At 35.1% G+C, this 25,654-nt stretch overlaps 1 protein-coding gene across 1 annotated transcript in view; it reads left to right on the forward strand.

Moving 5' to 3' along the window:
* Positions 1-25,654, forward strand: part of Dcc (DCC netrin 1 receptor) — a 1,076,497-nt gene that overhangs the window by 661,143 nt on the left and 389,700 nt on the right. The window contains 2 exon segments of the mRNA XM_085676444.2: positions 14,372-14,526; positions 16,960-17,080. Of these exon segments, the coding sequence (XP_085532570.2) occupies positions 14,372-14,526; positions 16,960-17,080 (276 nt within the window).

Here is a 25,654-nt window from a genome sequence, read left to right on the forward strand (position 1 = left end):
GAAAGAGGCTTTGCGTTCTGCCAAAACTAATGGGGAAAGAAGAAAACGATTATCAGAAGATAGTAATCCACTGTAGCAAATGCTGGTTTGGCATAGGAAGTGCCCAGAAAATTACTAACTAACTCTATCCAGAGGAATAAACATGGTGTTCAAACAAGCCTGAAGTCAGTTACAAACATGAAGTTCCTGAAATGGATCAGAATGAAAGGGAAGGCCATCCAATCTGAGAAATAGACTTGAAGATGCAGGAGAGGAGAACAGATAGAGTTTTCTTCAGAGGATCAGAAACAAATCACAGAAGAGAGCACTTCCACCCAGCAGTTTCATCTTCTAACGGTAGCTACTCAGATAAGAGAAACAATCATTATATAAGTCAATCAACCCCTTTGGTTTGGAAGCTTAGTACTATGAGAATTTTATTTGCCAATGGAGGATTAGGAAGTGATTCACTTAATTGCAATATTTCAGCTTGACTTTTTAAAAGAAGTGTGTGTTGTATTACAAAGTGTCAAATTTGTCTTTTGAATACGTGATCTCCAAATACATGTTTCCATTACATTATTTTATATTTTATTAATTTATTTATACTTTATTATTTTTCATTCTTTATTAATTTTCTTCTATCATATTCAACAATTAATAAAATAAACAAGAGTTCACTTCACCTCTTCTATTCTTTCTCCCCGCCCTGTTTACTAATTCTTGTCTCATGTCATTGAATGCCTTCTTTAGGGCAGTTTATATCTCTGGATGTCAGGGTGACAGCAGAAAAAGTTAAGCTGTTTCTCCATGCTACGGTTTCTCTAAACAGACTAAGCAATACACATACTTTATTAACATCTGAGTACTATTGTGCTTGCATAATAACATGGTGTATGCTTTAAAAATGTTTACTTTGGGGATCAGAAACAATGCACTGTCCTTTCTATGATAAAATATATTTGGCAGAGAGATGCACCTTAAAATATGAAAGTGGAAATTTTTTGGAAAAAATGCTATTCACTTTCATGTTTGCTTACTCCACAGTGCAGAAATAATAGTCTGGTTTTTTAGATGTACAAAAAGTAAAACGAATATCTTCTTTGTTAGAAAAAAACCAAAGTGATTGTGGGGAACACTGAAAAACACTTTGTACTTTACCTTGTATTTTTATATGTGGCTAGATAACAGAGAAAGGTCATTGGTTGGAATTTAGTCAGCATAGATTTTAATGTTGCCTCTGGTGTTTATGAGCTGTGTGATGCCGTGGAAGTCATTTACTAGTAACTCCTTCATCCATAAAAAACAAGGAAAGGCCTATATCTCTGAGACACTTTACAGACCCCACTTAGTCCATCAAGTCAGCATTTTTCCAAGAGTTAGTGCCTTAGAATATAAGGTAATAAATAATTATTCGCGATTCTCTTTTTAAGGCTTTATAGCTTACATTTCTGCCCCATTTGGTTTTCAGGTTTATTTTAAAAGCAAAATCAAATGAGCAAAAAATAGCTCTTTCTAATATAATTTCAACCTAACATGTAGCTTGGTGGAGTTATTTTTTTGTTCACAAAGCACACATTTGAATAAGCTTTCAAACACATACATAAGAAAGGATGTTGGTATTTTTGGTTACACTTTTCTTAAAGACATATAAACATATACAGAACCATACAAAGTAATATTTTTGCTTATAGAATATTGATTTGCATAGCTGTATATGTGTATGGCTGATTATTCACAAAGTATAATCTTGTATTGATTTATATCCCTGCTTATGTTTAGTATGAGAGCATGAATTAAATGTAAACACAGGAATACATATGAAGCAAATATAAACAGCAAGTATAAACATATATCAGGAATATTTTGGAAGTGTCTGAGAAACAAATATATATTTAGCTAATCAGAATCAATGGTATTATAAGCATTCTCATCAGCTTGCTTTTAACTGATTATCCATAAAATAGATGTAATTATATAACTACTTTGAAGAAGGTGCTAGAAAGATTCCAAGAAAATATGAGAAAATACATAAAATGTTTCCTTAAAATTTTTCACCAATTTCCAATGATATTTTGAATATTAAAAGATTTCATGATGAAATGCAGTGTTGCTTTGGGTCCTGGTATCTCCTGGAGATGACAGTTAAGTGTTTCCCTTACATGTGAGTAGAATTTATTGCATGGTGCATTATTTAGTATTTCAGCCTGTGCTGTGTCGACGATGCCTGACAAATTATAAGATGTGAAGACCGTATATTGCTTAATGAGGACAAAATATAAACACATACACACAAATGTAATAAAACCTGCAAAGACTCGCTTGTCTATATGTCAGGTCCTATAATAAAGGAAGACCGACGGCAGAGTTGGACAGTAGAATTCTTAGTAGCCTATAAATGTATTTTTTGTACAAACTGGTTTTATACATGTAGTAGAATTTTTAAGTCTTAATTCAGGTTATTATTGAATCACACACACACACATTTTAATTGTTATTATAATTGATTTAAGAATATTGTGCAAAATAATTAAAATCCATTTAATTTCTTAGGAAAGAAGCATTTAATATATATTAATGGATTTTCAATTTGGTAAGATTTTATAATAATTCAAATGGACATGTTTCTTCACTGTTTTTAAAATTCCCACTTTTAAAACTGTCAAAATTATGTATTCTGATCTTGTGTAAATTATTTGCAATTCCTAGAAGCCAAAATTTAAAATTTGCAAAGGCAGAGAGGACCTGGGAGGTAGTTTCATGAGTAAAAAGCTTTGCTTTATTGCAGAGATTCAGATGTCTAACACCAAAGACTATAACTCCAGCACCTAGACAGGAGGATGGGAGGAAGGGACACAAGAATTTTCAGAAGTTTGCATGTGTAAAATTTTTCAGAGGCTTGGATTATACAAAGTGAAAAGCAAAGGTTCTCAAACAAGGTAGACTGTAGGACAGACAACTGGCCTTGTCATCTGACGCCAACATAATTGTGAACACATGCACACACACACACACACACACACACACACACACACACACACAAGATTTACAATAAACTAAGCAAAGCAGAAGGCAGATAAAGTATCAAAATTAAAATACAGTCAGTGCTGGAAGTATTCTTTCACTACATTACCTCAGTGTTGAGTCCTTTGTATGTATTGGTTAAAAGGGAGTATTCTGAGCAAGAAATTGAAATAATTACCTTTGATCTGCCTTTGAGTGACTCCCAGGGACTTTTATGAGATGCTTAGGTGGGGATATGTTGTGCTAAGCAATACATTAATGCTACTCAAATATTATTTTAGTAGCAACATAAAAAGAAAACTGAAAGTTTTATTACCCCTGTTATCTTTTTCTAAATCAGAGCTGTACAAATTGTTCATCCTGTACAGTATATGGACATTTATGTTTACTTGCGTACAGCAAGACTTGGAATTCTAAAGCTAGAATTAAAACTCGAGAGTAGTTTTTTTTTGCCTTAGTAACAGAAAATATCTTAGACCAGCCTTAAATGTATGTAGATCTTTAGTGTATGTAACATCAATGACAATCTAATAGTCCTGGAGATACTGAAGAGCCAACAGGAAAAGGTCACAGTCACTCCTCTTGGAGCTGGACTCTTAAGCACTCTCAGAATTTTGCGAATATAGCCATTTTTATAGAGAAATAATAAAAACATTTTGCCTTATTTCCTTTCCAGAGTGTCTGATTCCCCCCCCCCCCCATTTCTGTCTCTGTTTCTTTGTCTCCTTCCCCTTCCTGCTATTTTCAGAGGCAAGATTTGCTATGCAATTCCTAAATTTAGAATCTTCTTAAAGCTTCTGCATGAAAGCGAAATCTTTCAAGTGTGTGTATGCACACACACAATCTCACATACACCCATACACAAACACACATGTACATACCTGCACAAGCACACAGATGTGCACATGCATGCACACGCCTGTATATACAGAAACACACGTACATGAACACAGCCACATGCAGACACACTCACACACACACTCATGCACATAGACATGGACACACACATACATACCACAAAAACACATAAGTGCACAATACACAAACATTTATAAAATCAGTTTTTGAGAAAAATCCATATGAATTTATTTCTCAAATCTTAAGTCTTATGCATTCTTCTATGTAATCTGATAAACATTTGAGTGAACGGCTGCATACACATTTATACCAATATACGCTGGACAGTAGTCTTTTTGGGTTCAGGATTCAAAAGTGTTGCAAAACTCCATGATAAGAAAGAAGTTGCCTGTAGCAGAGACTGATGTCCTATTCATAATCATTTTCCCCAATGCAGACTTTGGGTAAAGTGTTCACTTTGGTAAATTCTCACTTTGTTTAGGCTTACAATGATATAATTCTCTTTTGTACTCACTATTTCTACTTTGATTTTGTTATTTCTCTATTGAAATGTGTTGTAAATCACCACCTACCTGTTCAGCACTGCATAGAGTTCTCCAGTTGGTTGGGACTTTCAGTTGCCTGGCTTTGTTGTTGAATAATGTAAAAGGTGCCACATTCTGTCATCACTTGTATAATTGAGATTGTGGTTTCATAAATAAACTATCATGTATGTACATTTGATTATCATCATTCCAGCTTTTGGACAGTGAGGATTGCCATATGGTAGGTCTGTCTTTCTGTTGTCCAATGTATGTGTGTTTTATTCCTGAATGTTCAAGTAATTCTTTACTCTTCAGGTTCAATGGTTTAAATTAAACCTATCTCATATCTTGCCATGTCTTATTATGTATTCAATTTTCCAGAAACGTAGAATGGTCTTTCAATTTGGAAATCCACAGTTATTTCTTAAGGACATTTCCCTTGCTGTTATCTTCTCTCCTATCTCTGCACTCATAATATCATTAGTGCCAGTTATATTAAGGATGCAGCATATTAGTCTGGCTCAGCACATGTGTGGCCTTCACTACATGTTTGGCTTTGCCTTTTTCATTGACATTTGCTGTGAATAGCTACACTCTGCTGTCTCTTGGGAATTTGATTTCCTTTTGCAACTGTTGTGGGGTTTATGCATTTGTTATTTATTCATTGGTTTTCTAATGATGGTGCTTGGGCCTTTGCTTTTGGCTATCTCCCATCTCGTTTCAGCCTGTTATCTTATCATCTAGTTTTTGACCTCTGTTTTCATTTAATCTCTTTACATATTAAGAGACTCCATTGTGTAAAGCACATTGAAGAATTTCGTTCTGTTTTGCAGTAGGTTCTTTATTCATTTCTTACATCATTTACTTCCCTTTGCCCATCACTATTTGCAGTATATTTTTATATTTACTAGGCATATATATTAAAATATAATCATGTAAGTAACTTTATCTAAACATCCTGTTCACTCTAGCATATTAAGTGTTTCTTTGAGACTTAATTATCAACCTTCCCCAGGTACATGTAAGCTCCATTTTGAGTTGGATGTTTCAGGTTTCAGATGTGAGTAATTAACCAGTGTGTATAAGATGGTGAGTTCATGTTCATGTTCTCCCTCCTTCTGCTCCTCATTTAGACCTTGGGGGCTCAGTCCAGTGCTCCAATGTGGGTCTCTGTCTCAATCTCCATCCAGCAACGGGTGAAGGTTCCCTCTGGTCTTGCCTTTTTTGCTCATGTTCTCTTTCCTTCTGCTTCTCGTTTGGACCTAGGGAGTTAAGTCCAGTGTTCCAAGGTCTAAATGAGGAGCAGAAGGAGGAAGAACATGAACAAGAAAGGCAGGACCATGAGGAGTGCGTTCACACACTGATACAAGGGGACTGATCTAATGAGAGTTCACCAAGGCCAGTTCGACTGGGTCTGAACGAGCATGTGATCCAACCAGATTCTCTGAATGTGGCCGGATTCTCTGAATGTGGTTGGCATGGGGTCTTTCTGAAAAGCCATTGACAATGACACTGGGACTTGTTTCCTCTGCATATACTGGATTTTTGGGATCCAGTCTGTTTGGAGGCTCACCTTCCTGGACCTGGATGGAGGGGGGAGGGACTTCCCACAGGGCAGGAAACCCTGACTGCTCTTAGGGATGGAGAGGGAGGAGGAGAGGGAGTTGGGGGAGTGGGAGGGTGTTGAGAGAAGGGGCGGAAATGGAAACTTTTATAAATTAATAAACTTTTTTTTAAAAAAAATAAAAAGCAGGTTGGGTCAGAAAGGGCTTAATAGGCTTTAAAAAATGGTGAGCTCAGATAAAAGAGCATGGGACATCTTTTAGAATATCCAACTGGGCTTGTTGGTTCTATTTTTCACTTCTGTTTTTGGGAGATGGAGTTGTAGTAAAGATTCCAATAAACTCTTTACTGCTATGCTGGATGATCCAATCCACTCGATATAAACATATGTACCTCCAAAGAGAGAACCTATTTTCAGAGTTGGCTCCGTAAAACTGGACTGTAGTCATACCTGTGTGCATATTATTGATTGTGGATTAATGTGTGAAAGCATAATCCACCACCATAATTGGTGTTCCTGGGTGGGCCTGTCTGAATAAGAAAGGTAACCAAACAAGCCAAGAGAACCTATTAGTAGGATTCCTCAATGATCTCTGCTTCAGGTCTGGCCTCCAAGCCCTGCTTCCGGCAACTATTTATGCTTCCCCAAGGATGGTTGAACCAAAAGCTAAAATAAACCCTTTAAACCCAAGTTACTTTGGCTATTGTTTTGTTATCATAGAAACAAAGAAAGCAAGAACAACTAGTTAATGAAAGAGCTTCTTGTGTGTTCTCAGTAACCATAGCATCTTCTCAAGGAGAAAAGGAAAAACACAGGTTATCAAGAGGTTTTGCACAAACTTATCTTAAAGGTGTTAGTGTGAACTGAAAGGCTGCTGGGTGTGAGCAATTAACCCTGACTGTTATGAATGCGGCAGGAGATTCAGTAATACAAATGAACCCCATTAACCTAATTAAGTGAACTGTAAGATTTCCTTATAGGCTATGTATTAGAATGAAAAGTTGGGAAAATTCTTTCTAATGTAAGTTATCTAACTTTTCAACATTCAATGTAAAATACTCAAACATAACTTTCACATAATGATTTTCCCCCAAAATTAAAGCATCGACATGCTTTTTCTTCTTTCAAATACCAAAAAGACTGACTAGATTATATTTGGTTAAGGGAAAGGTAATAGGTCTCTAATTTATGTTTGTATGATCAATAATAGCAACGTATTATATTCTCTACTTTTGATTGCACAATGCATTTCTATTCTATCTTATTTAATGTGTTTTCATTTACCTCACAGTCAAAATGGAAATTCAAAATTGAAAATGTTTATCAATTTTATATGAACTAACATATATACTTACAAAACAAATGCCATTATCAACATACGTATTCGACGCAATCACATAATTTATATATAATTTTAAGAGAATATATATGTATATGTAGAAATACTCATGTAAATATACAAGTGTATGTGTGATTGCATTCACACATACATGCCAAGTTAATTGTTGGTGATTTGCCAGTGTCTGTCCTTGTGTATTGCGTTCCCTCCTTCGATGTTAACAACAGGATGGTTTTGACATCATTGTGCATATAGAAGTAGGATCATGGGAAAATCCCCCTACTATTTTCATCACTGTCTTGATCCTAATGGAATCACACTTCCAATTTAGTTATAGCCCTCACAATTGAAAAGAAAAATGAAAAGTTCAGTGAGGACTTAGAGAGAAGCAACCCTGATTACAGAGAAAGCCGACACTGGGGAAGGCACTGACTTGGATTACTTGTCTGGATAAAAGAAATTGTGTGGAAAGATTCGAAATCATTTCTTAGTATGAATGAAGGACTCTGAAGTAAAGGTTGAAGATCAGACATTGTTTGTTTCCACATAGAGCAGCAATATTAGGTAGAAAGAGTCTCTTTCTGCATTGTGTTCACAATAGCCAGTACTAATGAGATATAGAAATAATATTCAAAAGATCTCAATTTTCACTTTTCTATACCAATAAAACACTGACTTTTCCGACAATAGTGGTTAAGACTGTACATTCATGTTTCTATTATTTTGTTGCTATGGTTGGTGTTGATTTTAGAGGCAAAACATCCCTTATTTTATTTATGCTGTTTCTTACCTCACTTATTATTTTTACTCATCTATAGCCAAGAAATTACTAATTTATATATATATTAAGAAAATAGTGTACACTAGCAGTGTTTAGGGCCATATAATAAATGAATCCCTCTCACTTTGCTGTGGAAATACACTAAGAGATCATATTGAATATCAAATATAGGAACTAAAACACAGAATGAAAGTACAATGAAAACTCCAATCAATATTAATATTAATAGTAATAAAATACCTTATGATTTTACTTCCAAGGCACAGTATTCCTACCATTTAAAGGTGGAAGTCAATTTATCTCAACCTCAATATTCTTTGGAGAGTATAGCTAGGTATAGGTGAGAGAGAAGTGGAGTATCAGATACAGGGCTCCACAACTGGCTGTAAAGTAGGAAATAGTTGCATAAGAGGGAAAGAATAAGAGTAGAGATAATTTTTAAACAGATTTCAAATGCATTGTCACACAACAAATGCCTAGAAGGCAGTATTAGTATGGCACCTTGTTAAAAAGTAAATAAGAAAGAAAATTTTACATGTTAAATATGTTCTTTGAAAAGACATCCCATGGACAGCAGAATCTGGCACAGTATAAAACAAAACAAAAGTTGATAAGGAGAGAGAATTTTTCTTTGTTAACTTGGGAAGTCCTTTAGAAACATTAGATCTGAGAGAATGAATTCGGTGGAAGTGTCCCTTTCTCTCCTACTCTTTGGTATCACAAAGCTCACATTCAGTACCAGACGGCTTCCTTTGTAGTCATTGCTTTGGGCATGGAGCATTGGACATGGGAGACAGAAACAATGGAGGTATTCAGCCATTAAGTGCTTAGTTTCATTATGAGTTTCATTTCAGAAAGGACAATTGCCATTGTTATACAAATAATAAATAAGCAAAGTTAAATGGACCTGGAGAGATTGACAGAGAACTGCACTCCAAAGACCCACTGAGTTTCACCATTTTAAAATATTTCATATTTTATTTACATATTTATATTTTATTACACCCTTTATTTTTATTTTTATTTTTTTTGTTTTTTTGTTTTTGTTTTTCGAGACAGGGTTTCTCTGTAGCTTTGGTGCCTGTCCTGGAGCTAGCTCTTGTAGACCAGGCTGGCCTCGAACTCACAAAGATTCGCCCACCTCTGCCTCCCGAGTGCTGGGATTAAAGGTGTGAGCCACCACCGCCCGGCTACACCCTTTATTTTTAAAAATTGTACTATAATTATATCACTTCCCCATTGCCTTTCCCCCATTAAACCCTCCCATTTATTCCTCTTTCATATCTTTCAAATTCATAACCTATTTTTTCATTAATTATTTTTGTATGCATATATCTATATACGTATATATTCTTAATACAACCTACTTAGTATATATAATGTTTCCTGAGCATATATTTTAGATCTAGCAAGGACTACAAGGCTTCTGCTACCACTAAGGAATGCTGAAAGTGATAATGACAGCATTCTCCATGGAAGGACACACCACTTGGTTATCCAATAGCAAATGTTCTCCATTCTTAGGGTGAAATGGTTATTAACAAATGGCCTGGATATTTATTTTTTCATAATAGAAACTGCCTTTTCTGAGTCCTGTTATTCATTCCCTGGACTTTTCTGCTGCTTACTGCTCATCTATACCATCATGATTACAAAAAGGCATTGTTTTGGAGGTCATAATTTAGAAGTGAGTTGGGGATATTGAGTGTCCACCCCATGGAAGAGGTTGGAGGAGGGAAGAACATGTGCAATTACATAGTAATTACATTTTTAAAAATTAAAACCTTACTTAGAAAGACGTTCTTTCTCATTACAAAGAGCTATGACAACTCTCTAAAATGTATAGAATCTCTTCAATTTCAAGTAACACTGAAAACATTAATTTTGTACAGTAAATGTGCTTTTAAATATTAATGTTTATTATAGATCTAAATAAATGAGAACAGTAATGTCTTTTTTCATTTAAACCACATTAATAAAGAAAAAACAGTAACCTATATGAGTGCAATTCCAGCAAGAAACCATATGTGGGAAAATCACTGCTTTAGTGAAAACCCATGGTGCTAAGCTGGTTGCCGCTGAGTACTTAGGATCTAACATAACAGAAGAAACTTTGTTGTATAAATGTAAGAGAGTGAACATCACAGAATAAAATTTACCCAGAGTTAAGTTTTGCTTACCCAACTCCAGGAATTGTCATTTGAAGGAATATTTAATGCCTTAATTTTTGAATATTACAAATTCGTTCAATAGCTGAGTTAGATTCTTTTTTCTACATCTTGTGTATGAGCAGTTGATTTTGATCACCATTCACTTGACTACAATATTTTTGTTTGTCTGTTTTTTTAGTCAGGGTTTATCTGTTCCTTTGGAGACTGCCCTAGAACTCTCTCTATAGACAAGGCTGGCCCTGAACTCATAGAGATCTACTTTCCCTTGCTTCCTGAGTGCTGGGATTAAAGGTGTGCACCACCACTGCCCTGATAGCTACAATACTTTTTAAAAAAAATTTAATATACTGTAAGGCATAAAGACAGTGTAAAATCAAAATATGTTACAAAATGTGAATAATATACTTCTAGTCATGAGTTGCATTTTATCCAAAGAAGTCAAATATAGCTAAAATCAGTATCTTTCCTGAAATTGCCATAATATTGTTCATATTCGATATGTTTGTAATTTAATGGTACTTAATTTTTAATTCCTCATTAAGCTATGGTTAAGTAAGTACTTTAAAATAGAGGAATTTTTGCTTTCAAGAAAGAAAAGGCAGAGCTAAGATTATTGTAAAAAGAGAAAAACAGTCATGTGCTCAGGACTTTACATGTAAGAACTTTATTTGGACTGATAAATAGTTACACATGAAAGATTTCTTAGTCAACACTTGTTATAAACAACTGGGCACAGAGCAAGAACATTATGTGAAGGAGAAAAAGACAAAACCTCACATACAACTGGGGTGAAACTTGCTTCTAGGAGAATGAACATAGTTGACCTGTTTAAGTAGTGCAATATAGATAGGGTTTCTGTTAATCCTTAGCTGTATACAAGTCATATTCACTATTTACTTTCTCCATTTTAAAGCAAGACAATCTGATTATATCTTCTTAAATGTCCATTTTGACCAAATAAAATTTGATTATTGTGATGGTTAACACTGCAATTAAAGTTTAGACTTATCCTTACCATATTATGTTGATGACACATGATCCCAAAACAAATGGCAGAAAACATAGACATGGACCCAATTAGGAATATGTATATATCACATGTTTAAATTCCCCATGTACTTTAGACAAATATTTCTGTTCACCAAATATCAAATGCAGAAATTAGTGAATTAGATATGAATATTTAGTTGAGATAACTAATACAGACATACAGACATGGTATCCAATGTGATGCTTAAAGCCTAAGTAATATAGGAAAACAACAGTAAAACAGTCAGAACGCATATATATCTTATATGTTTGTGCTTATATATATACATATATAATATGTAAGTGGTAGTAATTATTGTGGCAGTTCATCATAGTTTCCAGGTTGTGGTTGTTATAGGAATATATGGAATTATCCCCTTCAACATAGGGCACTGAACTTTATCTTCAATAAGGTAAAATATTATCAAAATTGACGATGTACTTAGCTCTATATTATCTATGCCCATAAGAGACAATAAATTGGAAAATGATTCCTGCCTATCGGATTAAAGGACAGATTGACTCTGAATAAAACTATTTCAAAACTAGCAGTCACTTAGACACAGCACTTTTCCCGGTGCTCTACTGTACAATATAACACTTTGACATTTAGAATACAAAAAAAAAATTCTACTTAGAAAACATGGAAATGGCATAATTTTAAAAATGTCAAGAGCTACATATGTCCATGCAAAATGCATTCGCAATGTATACACTGATGTAGGTATTCGTATAGATTAGGAAGAAGGAAGCAGTAATACATTTGGTATGGGTTATGCACTCCGCATGGTTCTACTTCTCTTTTTTCTCTATAAGTATGTGTTTTTTCCAAGCTTTGTCTGCCTTCATTTTTAAGTTTTCTAAGTTAAAAATGAGAATAAAATCAGAGGGACTTATAGTGAATATACAAAGTAGGATTAAAACTGATCCCATTCCACAGCCTCATCACTGGAGTTATTGAACCTTCACTTTTTTTCTGGCTCTATTTAAATTTGCTGTCCTCCATCCTCCTTTTCTATACCTGTGACCCTTCCTGCTACTTCTAACTTTTGGTTCTTTTATTCTGTTCTACTCCATTTACTTTTTTCCTCATTTTCTCCCTATCCATTTGCACATAGATGGATAGATAGTTAGATAGATAAATAGAGATAGAGAGAGATAGATATAACATTTTATATATATATATATATATATATATATAGTTGAAATATTTGTTTCAAAACAGTTAATTACCTTGAGGATCTATTATTGAATATGACCAAATTTTACAAACCTTCAAAACCTTCGTATATTTTCAAAACCTGATGAGAGTTAGCACTTTGTATACATAGACTTAGGGAGTTTCCCTTGTCCTAGGACAGACAGATTGAAAGGTTGAAGTGTGTTCACGTGGTATTATTTCTAAACAAGCTCTTGGTGCTTAAATACATCATTTCTGAGTTGATAGAAACATTTCTGAGTTACTTTTCCAGCAGAATTTTAGGTAGCAAAGGAGGCGGTTACAGCAAAGTAGTTGAGAATGTGGTCAAGGCCAGGTTTTTAATTTACAAGGGGTGAAATTTTGAAAAAAAAAGTTATGTAAATATCTTGTAGTATAACATTTTTCTTTTAAAAAATAAGGATAATACATTATGCCTCAAAGAACTAGGGTGCAAATACTAAATATAAAGAAAGTGGACTAATAAATTTAACTTTGCCTTTTCCTAGTAAATACTGACTGTTGCTCAGTAAATAATCACCAGATGCAAACGTATATAGAACTGAGGACAGTGTTGTAAAGATTCAAGTCATATATATTTCCTCAGAGGCACTCAATAAATATTTCAGCTGGCTTTTGGTACATTGTCAGTGAACCTGGCAAAAGAATCAGAAAAAAATGTCATTATGCTAATAATATTATCAATATTAAATACATAATTTAGCCCTGTATACAGTGTTTAGAACAGCTCTGAGGCATTTCTTTTCTTGACTTAAATTCATGAATATTCATGAATCTGAGTCCAGTCATCTAAATCAATTGCCCCAGTGAATGATTAAGGAAATTGAAATGAGTTTAGTCCTGGAGGTTCAAATATTTAGCTACAAATCAAGACTAAGACAGGTTGAGAAAGGAAGATGAAAGTAACCATGATGAAAAACAAGGCCTTTATACTGTCTCTCCCCACTGCCTTAGTGCTTGGTGGCCAGAAAGACAGCTTGGATACTTAGTGTGGCATCAAAGGAAAGCTTGCTCATCCTGGTTAGAATAAGGAAAATGTGTAGTTACCCAAATGTATAAAAACAAGCACTCATTGATCACTGAACACAGTAAATCAATCAATGATAAAAACACAGACTATCTTGGTAAATGGTTGCAAAAGAGGCTCGTGTTCTGTGTTAACCAAGATTGTGCAAGATACTTCAATGAATTTTATATTTCTTCTCTGATAATGTGAATAGGCCAGTCATATTTAACCTTAACTCTCCTCATTTTTTTCTCTTGATTTTGGGTAACTGATCTAGAAAGTGTCTAGCTAAGATGCATTCTATTGCAGTTTTCTTTGGGAAGCCAATTTCCATTATAACATACCTATTAGTATGGTAATTAGAAATTTAAATAAAATTAATAGTTGAAATGTTATACTCAGAAAATAATAATATACAGTGTAGTGATACAGTATAGTGAATAGTTGCTAAATATGTTAAGAACTTGACTCGATTATTTGAACTACAGAGTCTCCATATATAAATAAATCTTGATGATATTTCCTATTACAGGTCTTTCTGATCTCATGATCTGAATTGTCTTTGACATGTAAACTTACTGGTTTTTTTCTTAACATACAGTTTCCTTACCCACCTTCCAGGTCAAATGGATATAAACATTTGAGTATTCAAAATGTTTATTGTATATATAATTTTTCCCAAAAGCTGTTCGTTTTTCTTTCTAATGGTAAAGCACTGTTAGTTGCACTGGAGATCAGAACATAAACCCTCCACTAGGTTCTGTTAATCAGCTAAGCCTTGGGAAGTGACACCGATTACATAGCAGTGTTTTAATTCAGTGAGATCGCAGCACATATCCCCATATCCCCACTCACCTATTGTTTTCTGTCTTTGCAGTTCCACCATGGTTTTTAAATCACCCTTCCAACCTCTATGCCTATGAAAGCATGGATATTGAGTTTGAATGTGCAGTTTCTGGGAAGCCTGTGCCCACTGTGAATTGGATGAAGAATGGAGATGTGGTCATTCCTAGTGATTATTTTCAGATAGTGGTAATTATCTCCTTTTCGTATTAGTTCTGAAACCCTAGTAATGATTTGCTATTTTTCAACTAATTTTTCTTAAGAATAAGGTGTGCTTATTTCTCATATCTTATAGGAATTGTTTAAAGACAGCAAATAATTTGTAGACAGAATTCTAGGGAGTTAATCCGGGGTATTTATTTTCTAAAAAGAAAAGAAGGAAGGAAGAAAGGAAAAATGAAGGAAAGAAACAAGAAAGAAGGGAAGAAAGAGAGGAGGAAGGAAATACAGAGTAGAATAGAAGGCAAGTGAGACTCAAATATTTTCATTGCCATTTGGTGGGCTAGAATTAAAATCTCATGCAAGTCTAGGATTATTTTATTTGTTCAGCTTCTCAAAATAATATGCTTCTGGGTATTCTGTTCATTTATTGCAGTTAGGTATGCTGTTTACCTGACTCTTTTTCCATATGGAGCCTGTTAATCCTATTAAGAAGTAAAAAACAGTAGTAGTAACTGTGGTCTTGGCACTAGCCAGGGATAACCACGGTCTTTAATGCTTTGTAGCCCTATTTTCCATTTTGAAAATAGCAGAGGAGCCATAGCTTTACAGCCCCCATAAACTCTAGTTCAAATTCAGTATGACTGTGTGAGATCATAGGGGATAGGTGCTATATTCGTGGATTTCTCCTTTACTAGCAGAATATTTGCTCATTTGAAAGAGCACAATGAGAACTCTCTGTTAGGTCAGAACTTCAAAGGTTCTGATTTCAGGCATATGAATATATAGGAACTATAAAAACCGCTTTTCAACTATAAAAGAAGTGTGTGACAAAAAAAGATGGCCTCAGGAGCTTTTATGTTGGAGACAAATGTGACCCTGTCAAAAGACAACCACCACAAAGCCACGTCTCCCAGGCAGATGGAACCAGAGTATGGTCAGCCAGTGAGATTAGCACAGTCTCCCCCTGTGGCATTACGTGCTCTTGTTGGTAGATGAGTTCCACAAGCAGACAGCTTTCTGCAACTTTCATAATCTCTCATTTGTATGCATTTTGTCACACTATATTTAGAGAGAAAAAAATCTGTAAACCATACCTTTACCACTTCTGTCACCATTTTCCATCTTCACTTTTATTTTCATTTGTTTAATTGGTTGGGTAAGAGTAAGAGAGGGCACCATTTAACTTCTGAATGCCACACCAATCCATTATTTTAAATGCAATGCTTTTTTTTTCCACTACCACTGAATTAAAAATGACCTGCCATTGGGCAGCCTGAAAAGTGGTCCATGTGCCTAAAATATATGCTACTTGCATGAAAAGGAAATTGTTGAGTGCCCTTAAGGACACATGATAAAATGCAACATTTATTTTTTTCTACAGCTTGAATAATCTTGCTCACAGCATGACTCATTACAGCCAAGCTATTTAAATGCTTCTTTTCTTTAGGTGGAAGAAAATGTGTGGTATATGCCCTATTCACATCAAAATGTGCTTAAAAATATTTCCTGAATAGTTTCAGAAATTTGAGAGCCATTGTGAGCTGTTACCCATATAGTGCGGAGCTCAGATAGTAACTTAGAAGGGAACTGTTAATTAGAAGTTAGCCAACTTTATCTAAGAATTTTACATCAGTTGAAAATTGACTACAAGACACTAAACACAATTAAGAATTCCCTGTGAGGTAATATTTATCTCTTAATGACTTTAGGGGAAGTGATTTAACATGTCTCATTTACTGAACTAATTCTTGGACTAATATTGAAGATAAACTGAGTTCATATAATTAAATACTATCTCTAGATCATTTTATCATCCATCCCTGAAAGAGACTGTGCTTCAATTTATATACAAAAGGATTTAACTTTACTGTGTTTCCACACTGAATTGCTGGAGGTGAGAATTTTTGATTATGAACAAAAACAATATGGATATAAAAATCTGCCATAGGCCCGACTTCAAGCACCTCAGAGATTATGCAAAGAAATTACCATTTTAAAGGATATTAAAACGTATATTTGGGCAAATAATTCCAGAAATAATTTAACCTAGACAGATACTTTCTTCTTCAGTTGCAAGAAGTAGTTTTCTTTCTTTCACTCTTATTTATTTCCCTATGTATCTCCTAGATCTAGCTCCCTTCGTAAAGAGAAGCAATAAGGTATTTTTAAATACTTATATTGATTTCTTGCATTCTCGTTAAAGATATCTTTTTGTTTTAACATTTAAATATCTAGGATGTCTAGTAATGTGACTATACATCTCTTGCAAATTAGGCAGAATTATTAACCCCTGAATTAAGAAAGAGAGTGAAGAGTGTAATACTTCCCACGTGTCATAGGGTCTATTGCCTAGATATCCTCATAGTTTACCTTGTCTTCTGTGCTCTGTGCTTGTTTTGTTACCCAGTGTTCATTTTGCCTTTTACAAAATGTCTAATCTGCTTTTCTTTTTCTTTCTAGGGAGGAAGCAACTTAAGGATCCTTGGGGTGGTGAAGTCAGATGAAGGCTTTTATCAGTGTGTGGCTGAAAACGAGGCTGGCAATGCCCAGAGTAGTGCCCAGCTGATTGTCCCCAAGCCTGGTAAGACATGGGATTTAGAGTCATAGTTGTGTTTGGCTTTCTTGCAACATCTACAAAGTTTCCTGTGGCTCAAAGTCAGGATAAAATTATTTATATAATCAGGGTAGACAATTGTGTATTTAGGATATATCCCTTCTAAGAATTTTTTATTGGATCTGTCTATCTTATTCCTCTACCTGTCACATATATAAAATGATATCTGAACCCTATGAACATTAGGACTTCTATTTTCAAGACAACAGATTATTATTGCTTGTCTCCTTTTGGTCAACATTTGTTCCCAATATTCTGTGTAAAATATATTTAGTATCTACTATTGTATAAGGCTTATGTGTTTCTCATGCAAATTTGGTTTTGTGCACACATACGCACATGTATACATGTGTACATAAAACTAACACATGAATATTTACACCATTCTTGCATTTGTGTAAGTTGCAAGAAAAGAGTTGGTACATCCTTTTAGTACCCATTAGAACTAAGAAGAGGCCGAAGACCATCCCTAGGAGCTTCCCACAGGACTCAAGTATTGCCTGAAGTTTTGAAATATGTCTAACTTTAGTTTTTTGTGGGTTATTTTCTTTCTTCAGATATTCCAGTAATATAGATACAAAGAGATACACAGAGCAAGAGACAGGGGGTGGGAATTTAGAATGATGGCAAACTTGAGAAATGAGAAAGATAATGTGTACTGAGAAAAACAAATGACTGCTCTCTGAAGTATATGCATGCATGTGTTCCATGATTGTGGACTTTAAAGAGCATATATTGAAAATAAAAATAAAAAACAGACTGTACTTCATCATAGCAAGATCTTTCTTCCCTCTCTGACCCTACGGAAGCTCTAAGAAGAGGTCAAAACCAAAGCCAAGGAGTTAAAATCACAGGTGCCGTTAGGCATTACACTATTGCTTGTTTCCAGTCACAGAACTACTCGGGATCAGAGGATAGGCAATAAACTTACTATTACTTTAGTGTTTTGGTTAAGATTGAATTAAAATATATGTGTGTTTTTAAGTGTGTGTCTGTGTTTGCTTGCACTTTGTGTTTATGTTTAAGTTCTTTATTTTATAAGATTAATTTGTTTGTTTGTTTCTAAATAGCCAATGATAATTTTTTTAATGTTTTAAAAGAATTCAAGGGCTAGGTGATTGATCTGATATTAAAATACCAAGAAGACATCTCTGGTAGGATGGCTATAACAATGGATACTGTGAGAAAGATTAAGGTGCTTTCTTTTACTTCCCCATAATTCTGCTTACCCAATACACCGATTGTAAACATTGGATTGTGTTTACATTGGATTGTGTACATTCCAGAAAGCTCCCTTTCAACAGTTGCTGGTATTGTATTGTAATCTGTTTAGATCCTGGTTCATTTAGGTACAGGAGTTTGTAAAGAAACCTAGGACTCCTTTCCAGTAATGTTATTTGTCTCTGAATTAAAGTCTGCTTAGGGCGATCTTTATGAGCTGGGTATAGAGTATTGTCAGGGCCATTTTGGGGCAATGTCTTTTACATTTTTCATTGAATTAGGAAGAATTGGTAGGAAATAAAAACAGAAATCCCAAAACATGAAAAACTATTACTATGACTCTCTTATACTCCCACCAAAAGTGATGGATTGCTTTTTCCTGGCTATTTAATCTAGTCTTCAAATAATGTCACTCTAATTCCTCAGAGATGCAGTGTGGGCTGTTTGCACAGATGGTGGAGAGGCCAGCTATAAATATAAATTAAGCAACGAGGTTGACCATGGTGTGAAGAACATAGCCCTATTTAAATTTAAACAATAAATGGTCAACATACATTTTGAGGCACATTGTAGCCCTGCACAGCCCAGCTGTTCAGCTTTGGAGTGTCCATAGACTTATGACTGACAGTTACTCTTGGCAACCATAACAATCTGCTTCTCCCTTAAATGAAGACAATGACCTGTTCAACCCAGTATCCATTTACAAAACCTCAGGAAGCTTGCCCAGTCTTTTACCTATAGCTATCTGATTTTTTTCGATCTTGAATAATTAGTGACTTGGGTGTTGAAGTAACATAATCTTAAGTAAAGTAAGAAATTGATGATGCACTTTTCTTTACAGAAAACAAATTTTGGGGGAAAATATTAAAAACATGTGTATTGCAAAAGATGAAATGTGTGCATGATTTTTATTAAATAACTGATGTTCACTAAATATCCAGTGGGTAGAATTTTAGAAATTGTTGTAGTGTAGGATGCTCCATCGGTAAGGATACTTGGTTGATACGGTCAGAATATGTGCACGATGCAGACTGTATGAATTCTACCTATCCATGGACATTCTACCTTTCCATGGGCAGGGGATAGCCCCTTCATGTTTAAGAGTTTAATGAATACTAGGATCATTGTACAAACAGTGTCATATATAAATTGAAGCAGTTCAGCTTCCTTCTTTACAGCACTTTAAGAGCTCAATAGTCTCTTTTCAGAACTGATGACAGAGTTATATTTCTGGTGTTGCTGTTCATTTCAGTTAGTATTTTAGGGGTGGGGAGAATGCAAAGAATGTTGATAAAAAGCCTTTTCTCTAAGTGAAAGAGAATAGAGGTCCAGTTCTGCTACTTAGAACCATCACCCCAAGATGATTAAGTGTCTTCAAAATAAACAATTTTATTCAATCGCTAGAGTTGCACATAAATTAACAGGAGCAGAATCTTCCTTATATTGTTGATTTTGGTGAAGTATAATCCAGCTGACCCCTGAGTCACCAGCTACTAAACTGGAATGGGGATAAGCATTTAATGAAAAACTCTATATAAAGCTATTGGGTGTGGATGTTAATAATTATTCTGGGCCAGAGAAAAGGGAAATAGGGAAGAGAGAGCATCAAATGATAAATGTATTAGTTACTTCTAGTTACTTATTATGGATTCTAGCTTCTGGAATGCACTCAATTTCTTCACAGTGCCCTCAGTAATTCAGTGGAAGTAACTTTCTAGTTATGGGTTGAGGGTTGTAGGATGAATAATATACTTATCATAGAAGATTATATGATCTGAGATGTATTTAATATATATATATATATATATATATATATATATATGTAAAAACAGAATAAGTTTATCATGGGAAGAAATGGTACACACCTCATATTCTACCTAATATAAAAATGCAATAGAAAGAATCCATGGTATCACAAATAGAACATCTTTTTTAAAGCTTTGACTGTATTGGGCAAACTATTCAAATCAAACAAAGAAGAAAGAAATACAGAGTAAAGTCTACACTAGTAGTACATATTTTCTAATGAATGATTTATTTCTTCTCTCTCAAATGTGGGAAACAATATAGAGTTTCACTGTAGGAGAGGGAATAAATTGGTTAGATATTAAGAAAAATGAGAGTTTTAACAATTACCTGTCCCCTCCTTGAAAAGGTTGCCGATTGCAAATGATATGCGTTTTAAACATTTTATTAAGGCAGTATATCTTCTTGCCTGGAATTAGCAAAAATATTTTGCCTGGTCATGAGTATCAACACATAAAATCAAAAACCTGTGGTACTTTATTCATGAATTGTTGCAAATCAAGATACAAAGCAATGTAGGGATCCAAACAGACAGGAGCTCTATCTACATGAATGCTGTTATAATTACTTGTAAATTCCAAGCTGTGATGGTGTATAATTCTCAAATTTTCTTTGAACTAATAAATCCATAGGCGTTTTATAAAACACTGAAAAAGTGTACAATTAATTACAACACTATGAGATCTGTTCGAATGTATTTTTTTCAGTTTAATAATGCCTACACAGCTATATAGAAAAGCCTGTAACTAAAGATAGGACATGCCTTAATCATAGTAGCTCCTCATTGCCAATTAAATTGAGTTTCTCTCTCTTAACATGAGAAGGGACTCTGCAGTGTAAATGCTTAATCATAGTTAGTAGATGACCAACTTTTTCCTAGGACTCAGCAACACAAGTTAGAAGAGGATTCCCATGTACTATTGTAGTGTGTTAGGAGACCAACTCCCAGACACTATCCTCATAGAAAATAACTGTTCATTGAAATGACAATATCCCTCTTACAAGTTCTTATTTTGAATTCAAACGAGTAAAAATGCAGTTTGGCATTATAAAATAAATTCATATTGTGATTATACCACAGAGCACAGCATTTCTAGGGAATTGTAGTTTATAAATAGTTAGAAATTAATTCTAGCCAAGAAGATACAGAATCAATTTCTCAAAAAGAGTTATTAAGTGAAATTATTAGCTTCATAATACATGGCTTTAAATTTAAATAATTAAAAGTCTTTGTTTTGCTTGCCTTGGTAGAAATGAAAATAAAACAAAATTTGTGCTCACCATCCCTCCCCCAAGTTTCTTGTTCCTGTCAGAAGTTCAGATACTCAAGTTAACTATTTTTCAAAAGGGCACATTGATTTAGCACAATTTGGCAAATGACCCTGCAATAGTCATTGAAAAGAAGATCTCACTTATTTCCCCTTCCCAGGGGTGGAAACATGAGGGATCCACTCTGTAGAGCTGGAGGCTGGGTGGAGAAGGAGAGCATTGAAAGAGATATCTTGATCCATGGGGCCATTTTGGGGTTGGGGAGAAGTGGTGTCAGGGAAACTCCCAGGAATCCAGGGGATGACCCCAGCTAAGGCTCCTAGCAGTAGTGGAGAGCAAGCCTGACGTGACCTTCTTCTATAATCAGATTGGTAACAACCCTAGCTGTCATCTGAGGGCCGTCATCCAGTAGCAGTTGGAAGCAGATATAGAAATCCACAGCTAAGCACTGGGTCAAACTTCCAGAGAGAGTCCAGTTGAAGAGAGGGAGGGGCAATTGTGTGAGCAAGTAGGGTCAAGATCATGACTGGGAAATGGAAAGAGACAACTGACCTGAGCGAGTGGGAGTTCAGTGACTGACTGGACAGCTAGGGAGCCTGTATGGGACTGGTCTCTATATGCTCTCTGCATGTGGGTGACAGTTGTACATTTTTGACTGCTTGTGGCACCCCTAGCAGTGGGATCAGGACCTTCCCCTGGCACATGAAGTGGCTTTTTAAAACCTATTCCACATGCTGAGAAGTCTTGCCCAGTCTTGATGCATGAGGAGGAGCTTGGTCCTGCCTCAACTTAATATGCCATGCTTGTTGACTACCATGGGAGGCCTGGCCCCTTTGGAAGTGGGGAGAGGGAGGAGGGTGGGAGATAGATGGGAAATGGGGAAGGGAATGGGAAGAAAGATAGAAGGAGAAACTGTGGTTATGGTTAGTATGTAGAATAAATGAAAAAAATAATAAAAAAAGGAAAGAAAAAAAGAAAAAAGATACTTGTGAATTTGAGTCCTCTTTTTTTTTTTTTTTTTTTTTTTTTTTTCTTTTTTTTTTTTTTTAGAGCAAAGGATTTATTGGGATTGCTCTTCCACAGCACTGTTTAACATCAAAAAAAGTCAGGACAAGAATTCAGTCAGGGCAGGAACAGAATTCAGTGGAGGCAGGAGTTGATGAAGTAGATATGAAGGGGTACTGCTTACTGGTTTGCTCTTCCTGATTTGGTCCAGATCTCAGGACCAACAGCCTGGGGATGGCTCCATCTACAATGGGCTGGGCATTCCCCCATGATCAGTAAGAAAAATGCCTTGAGGCATTTTCTCAATTGAAGTCCTCTTTATTCTTATTTGGCTTGATTCTGCTCAGCTGGAAACACCGAGACGGCCTATACTTCAATAACGAGATTCTTAGGTGATCATCAAAGCTTTTCAAGTCTCTATCTCCTCAGTTATAAACTGCACCATGGGAATTGCTTCACAATGTTAAGGGCCGAAGAAGATGGCTCCGTTCATAGAACACTTCCCTCAGAATCATGGAGACCAAGGTTTGGATGCCCAAAAGCCACACAAAAATAAACAAGCAAACAAACCAATAAAAATATATGTAGTAACATACATTTATCATCTCGGTGATGACAACCGGACCGGGCAGAGACATAGGTGGTGAAGTTCCAGGAAAGTCAGAAATCCAATGTCAAAGTGAAGAGGAAGGAGTCTGAGTAACGACACTAAGATTGTCCTCTGCTCTGCCCGAATCACACATATGCAGATGTGTGTACCCTCATGCAAGTACTCTTGCACAGACACAGACCCACACAAAAGGGTTTTGAATAATAGTGCATTTTAAAGGAAGTGTAGACTGTAAGTTGCTACAAAAACATTGACTATTGAATTCATCATTATCTTTAGTTTTAAGAAAAATAAGTACTTATTTGGATGGATAAAATCAAAGTTTTATTCCACTATCTTCTACCTTCCAAGGATATAATTAATGGACAAATATTTTAACACTAATGCTCACTTAACCTGCAGATATATAGCTCAGTTATCAAAGTTATTACAAAGAGCAATAATGTGACTAGCAGTGAAAAGATTTTCAGGATAGTTAGCCATATCACTTTAATAACACTCGTCCAATTCTCCTTAACAAATAGAGACTTCTCAACAAATAAAAGATTGCCATTCACTTTGTCCTTCACTCTGCATGGGCCTCAAACAAGGAGCCAATCCTGTGCTAATCAAGAGGATATGGCTGTATGGCAGACTTTGACATTAGAAATGAATTCTGAAATGATGGGAGTGCATTGAGATCAGCAATAACTGTAAACCATACAACCTCGAAAATGTGATAGACTCATAAATATTGATCGCATCATATTCTGGTGGTAAACATGCCAAAGGAATGCTATAATCTCGTGGAGTTCTTAAAACCCTAAAGATTGGGAGAGTGAGAGAAAATGTTGATTTTTCCATCAAATACAAATGTTTTATGTTTATCATATTTTTATCTTTTACTGATAAAAAAATCACTCCTTTTTAGAGAACTGTGTCTATGTATAACACACATATATGTATTTTATGTATATGTATATATAAATATGTTATCTCTTATTTATTATAAAATATTTTAAATAATAAATAAAATGTATAATTCCACATATAATTTTATAGCTAAAATACCAAAATATTCTAGATATAATTTTTATTAACTTTAAAATATTTAAGATTATAATTGCATCATTTTCACCTTCCCTTTTCTTAGTTTAAGCGCTTACATATATATACCTCTCCTCACTTCTTTTCAAATCCGTGGTCTCATATCATGGAATTAATCAGGTAACATACATATGTGTATATACACCCAAATACATAAGTATAACCTGCTCAATCTGTATAATGTTACTTATATGTATGTTTTCAGAGCTGACCTTTTGGTACTAGATAACTAATTGATGTACTCTTCCCTGAGGACTATTTCTCCTGCTCTCAACATTCCTTAGTTGCCTGAAGTTCTTTGTCTATGTTAACATGTCTATTGTAGTCCTTGCTCATGTTTAGGCAGTCATGATGGTTAGTGCTTCTTCTTGTAGCTTTGGATATTTCTAGGAGACACAAACCCATGGCAAACTCCCTGACCCTTTTGTATTTTATGTTCCTTCTACCACTTCTTCCACAATATTCCCCAAGCCTTAGGTTCAGGAATTGTGTTAGAGATGTATTCTTGTAACTGGACTCAGCAACTCCACATTTTGATTGGCTGTGGTTTTCTGTAATGGTCTCCATCTGTTGCATTTAGAAATTTCTTTGATGAGGGTTTAAGACTACACTTATAGTGAGTATAAGGAAAACTATTTAGAATATATTTAGGATCATGCTGGTTAAGGAGGTAATTTTGTGGATTCACTTTAAAGATCCACGACTTCACAAGACATGGGTAATTGACTTGGGTGCCAGTACCAGACATGATTTCCCTCTTGTTAGATGGACTTAAATCCGGTGGAGAGATGTTGGGTTCCAAGCAAATTATGTGTACCGCTATTCAACCATGAGGGTCATCATTGTGACTTGTAAATGTCATTATCTTGTAGGGATATTGGTTGCTCCCCTCTTTTGTAACATGCACCAGGTCTTCTGGTACCATGAAAGCTAGTCCTCCATGAGGGAGCATATGGTACAGTTTCCTCCTAGGGTGCTCTGAGCCTATGATCGTACAACAGGAGCTTACCTTCTACTTCTGAGTACAAATGAGAGCAATAACAATAATCTCTGTGTTTTCGGAGTTTCTTTGAAAACCCTGACCAACAACTCCAAAGAGTGCTTCTCATGTCTCATCTTGGATTTTTATTTGGCTTTTAAGGAAGAATAGTCATCCCAGAAGAGAAAATTTTATTGAAATTATATGTGTTAATAAGATGATTTCTTATGACTTTCCAGGTATCCTTACTGTTATTTTACCTTCTTCTTCTGGATTTATCACCTTCCCCTCTGTAGTTAGTTATCTGTGTTTCCAATTCCTTCATCAGACCCCTTGTTCCTTGCTATTTCCTCTCTATTGCTCCCCACCACTCTACTCCAGCAATGGCCACTTTTTATTTTTCTGGTTTCTGAATTTTCTCTAAGAAATGTGAATATTTGGAGCTCGAAACCTCAAAAGAGAGATTGTGTAGTGTTTGTTTTTCTAGAAGTGGGTTCATTGACTCAACTTGTTCTTTTCTATTTCCATCCATTTACCTGGAAAATTCATGATGCTTTTTCTCCTC

The sequence above is a fragment of the Myodes glareolus genome, chromosome 13 (genome assembly GCF_982192425.1).
Source record: "Myodes glareolus chromosome 13, mMyoGla1.1, whole genome shotgun sequence".
Lineage (NCBI taxonomy): Eukaryota > Metazoa > Chordata > Mammalia > Rodentia > Cricetidae > Myodes > Myodes glareolus.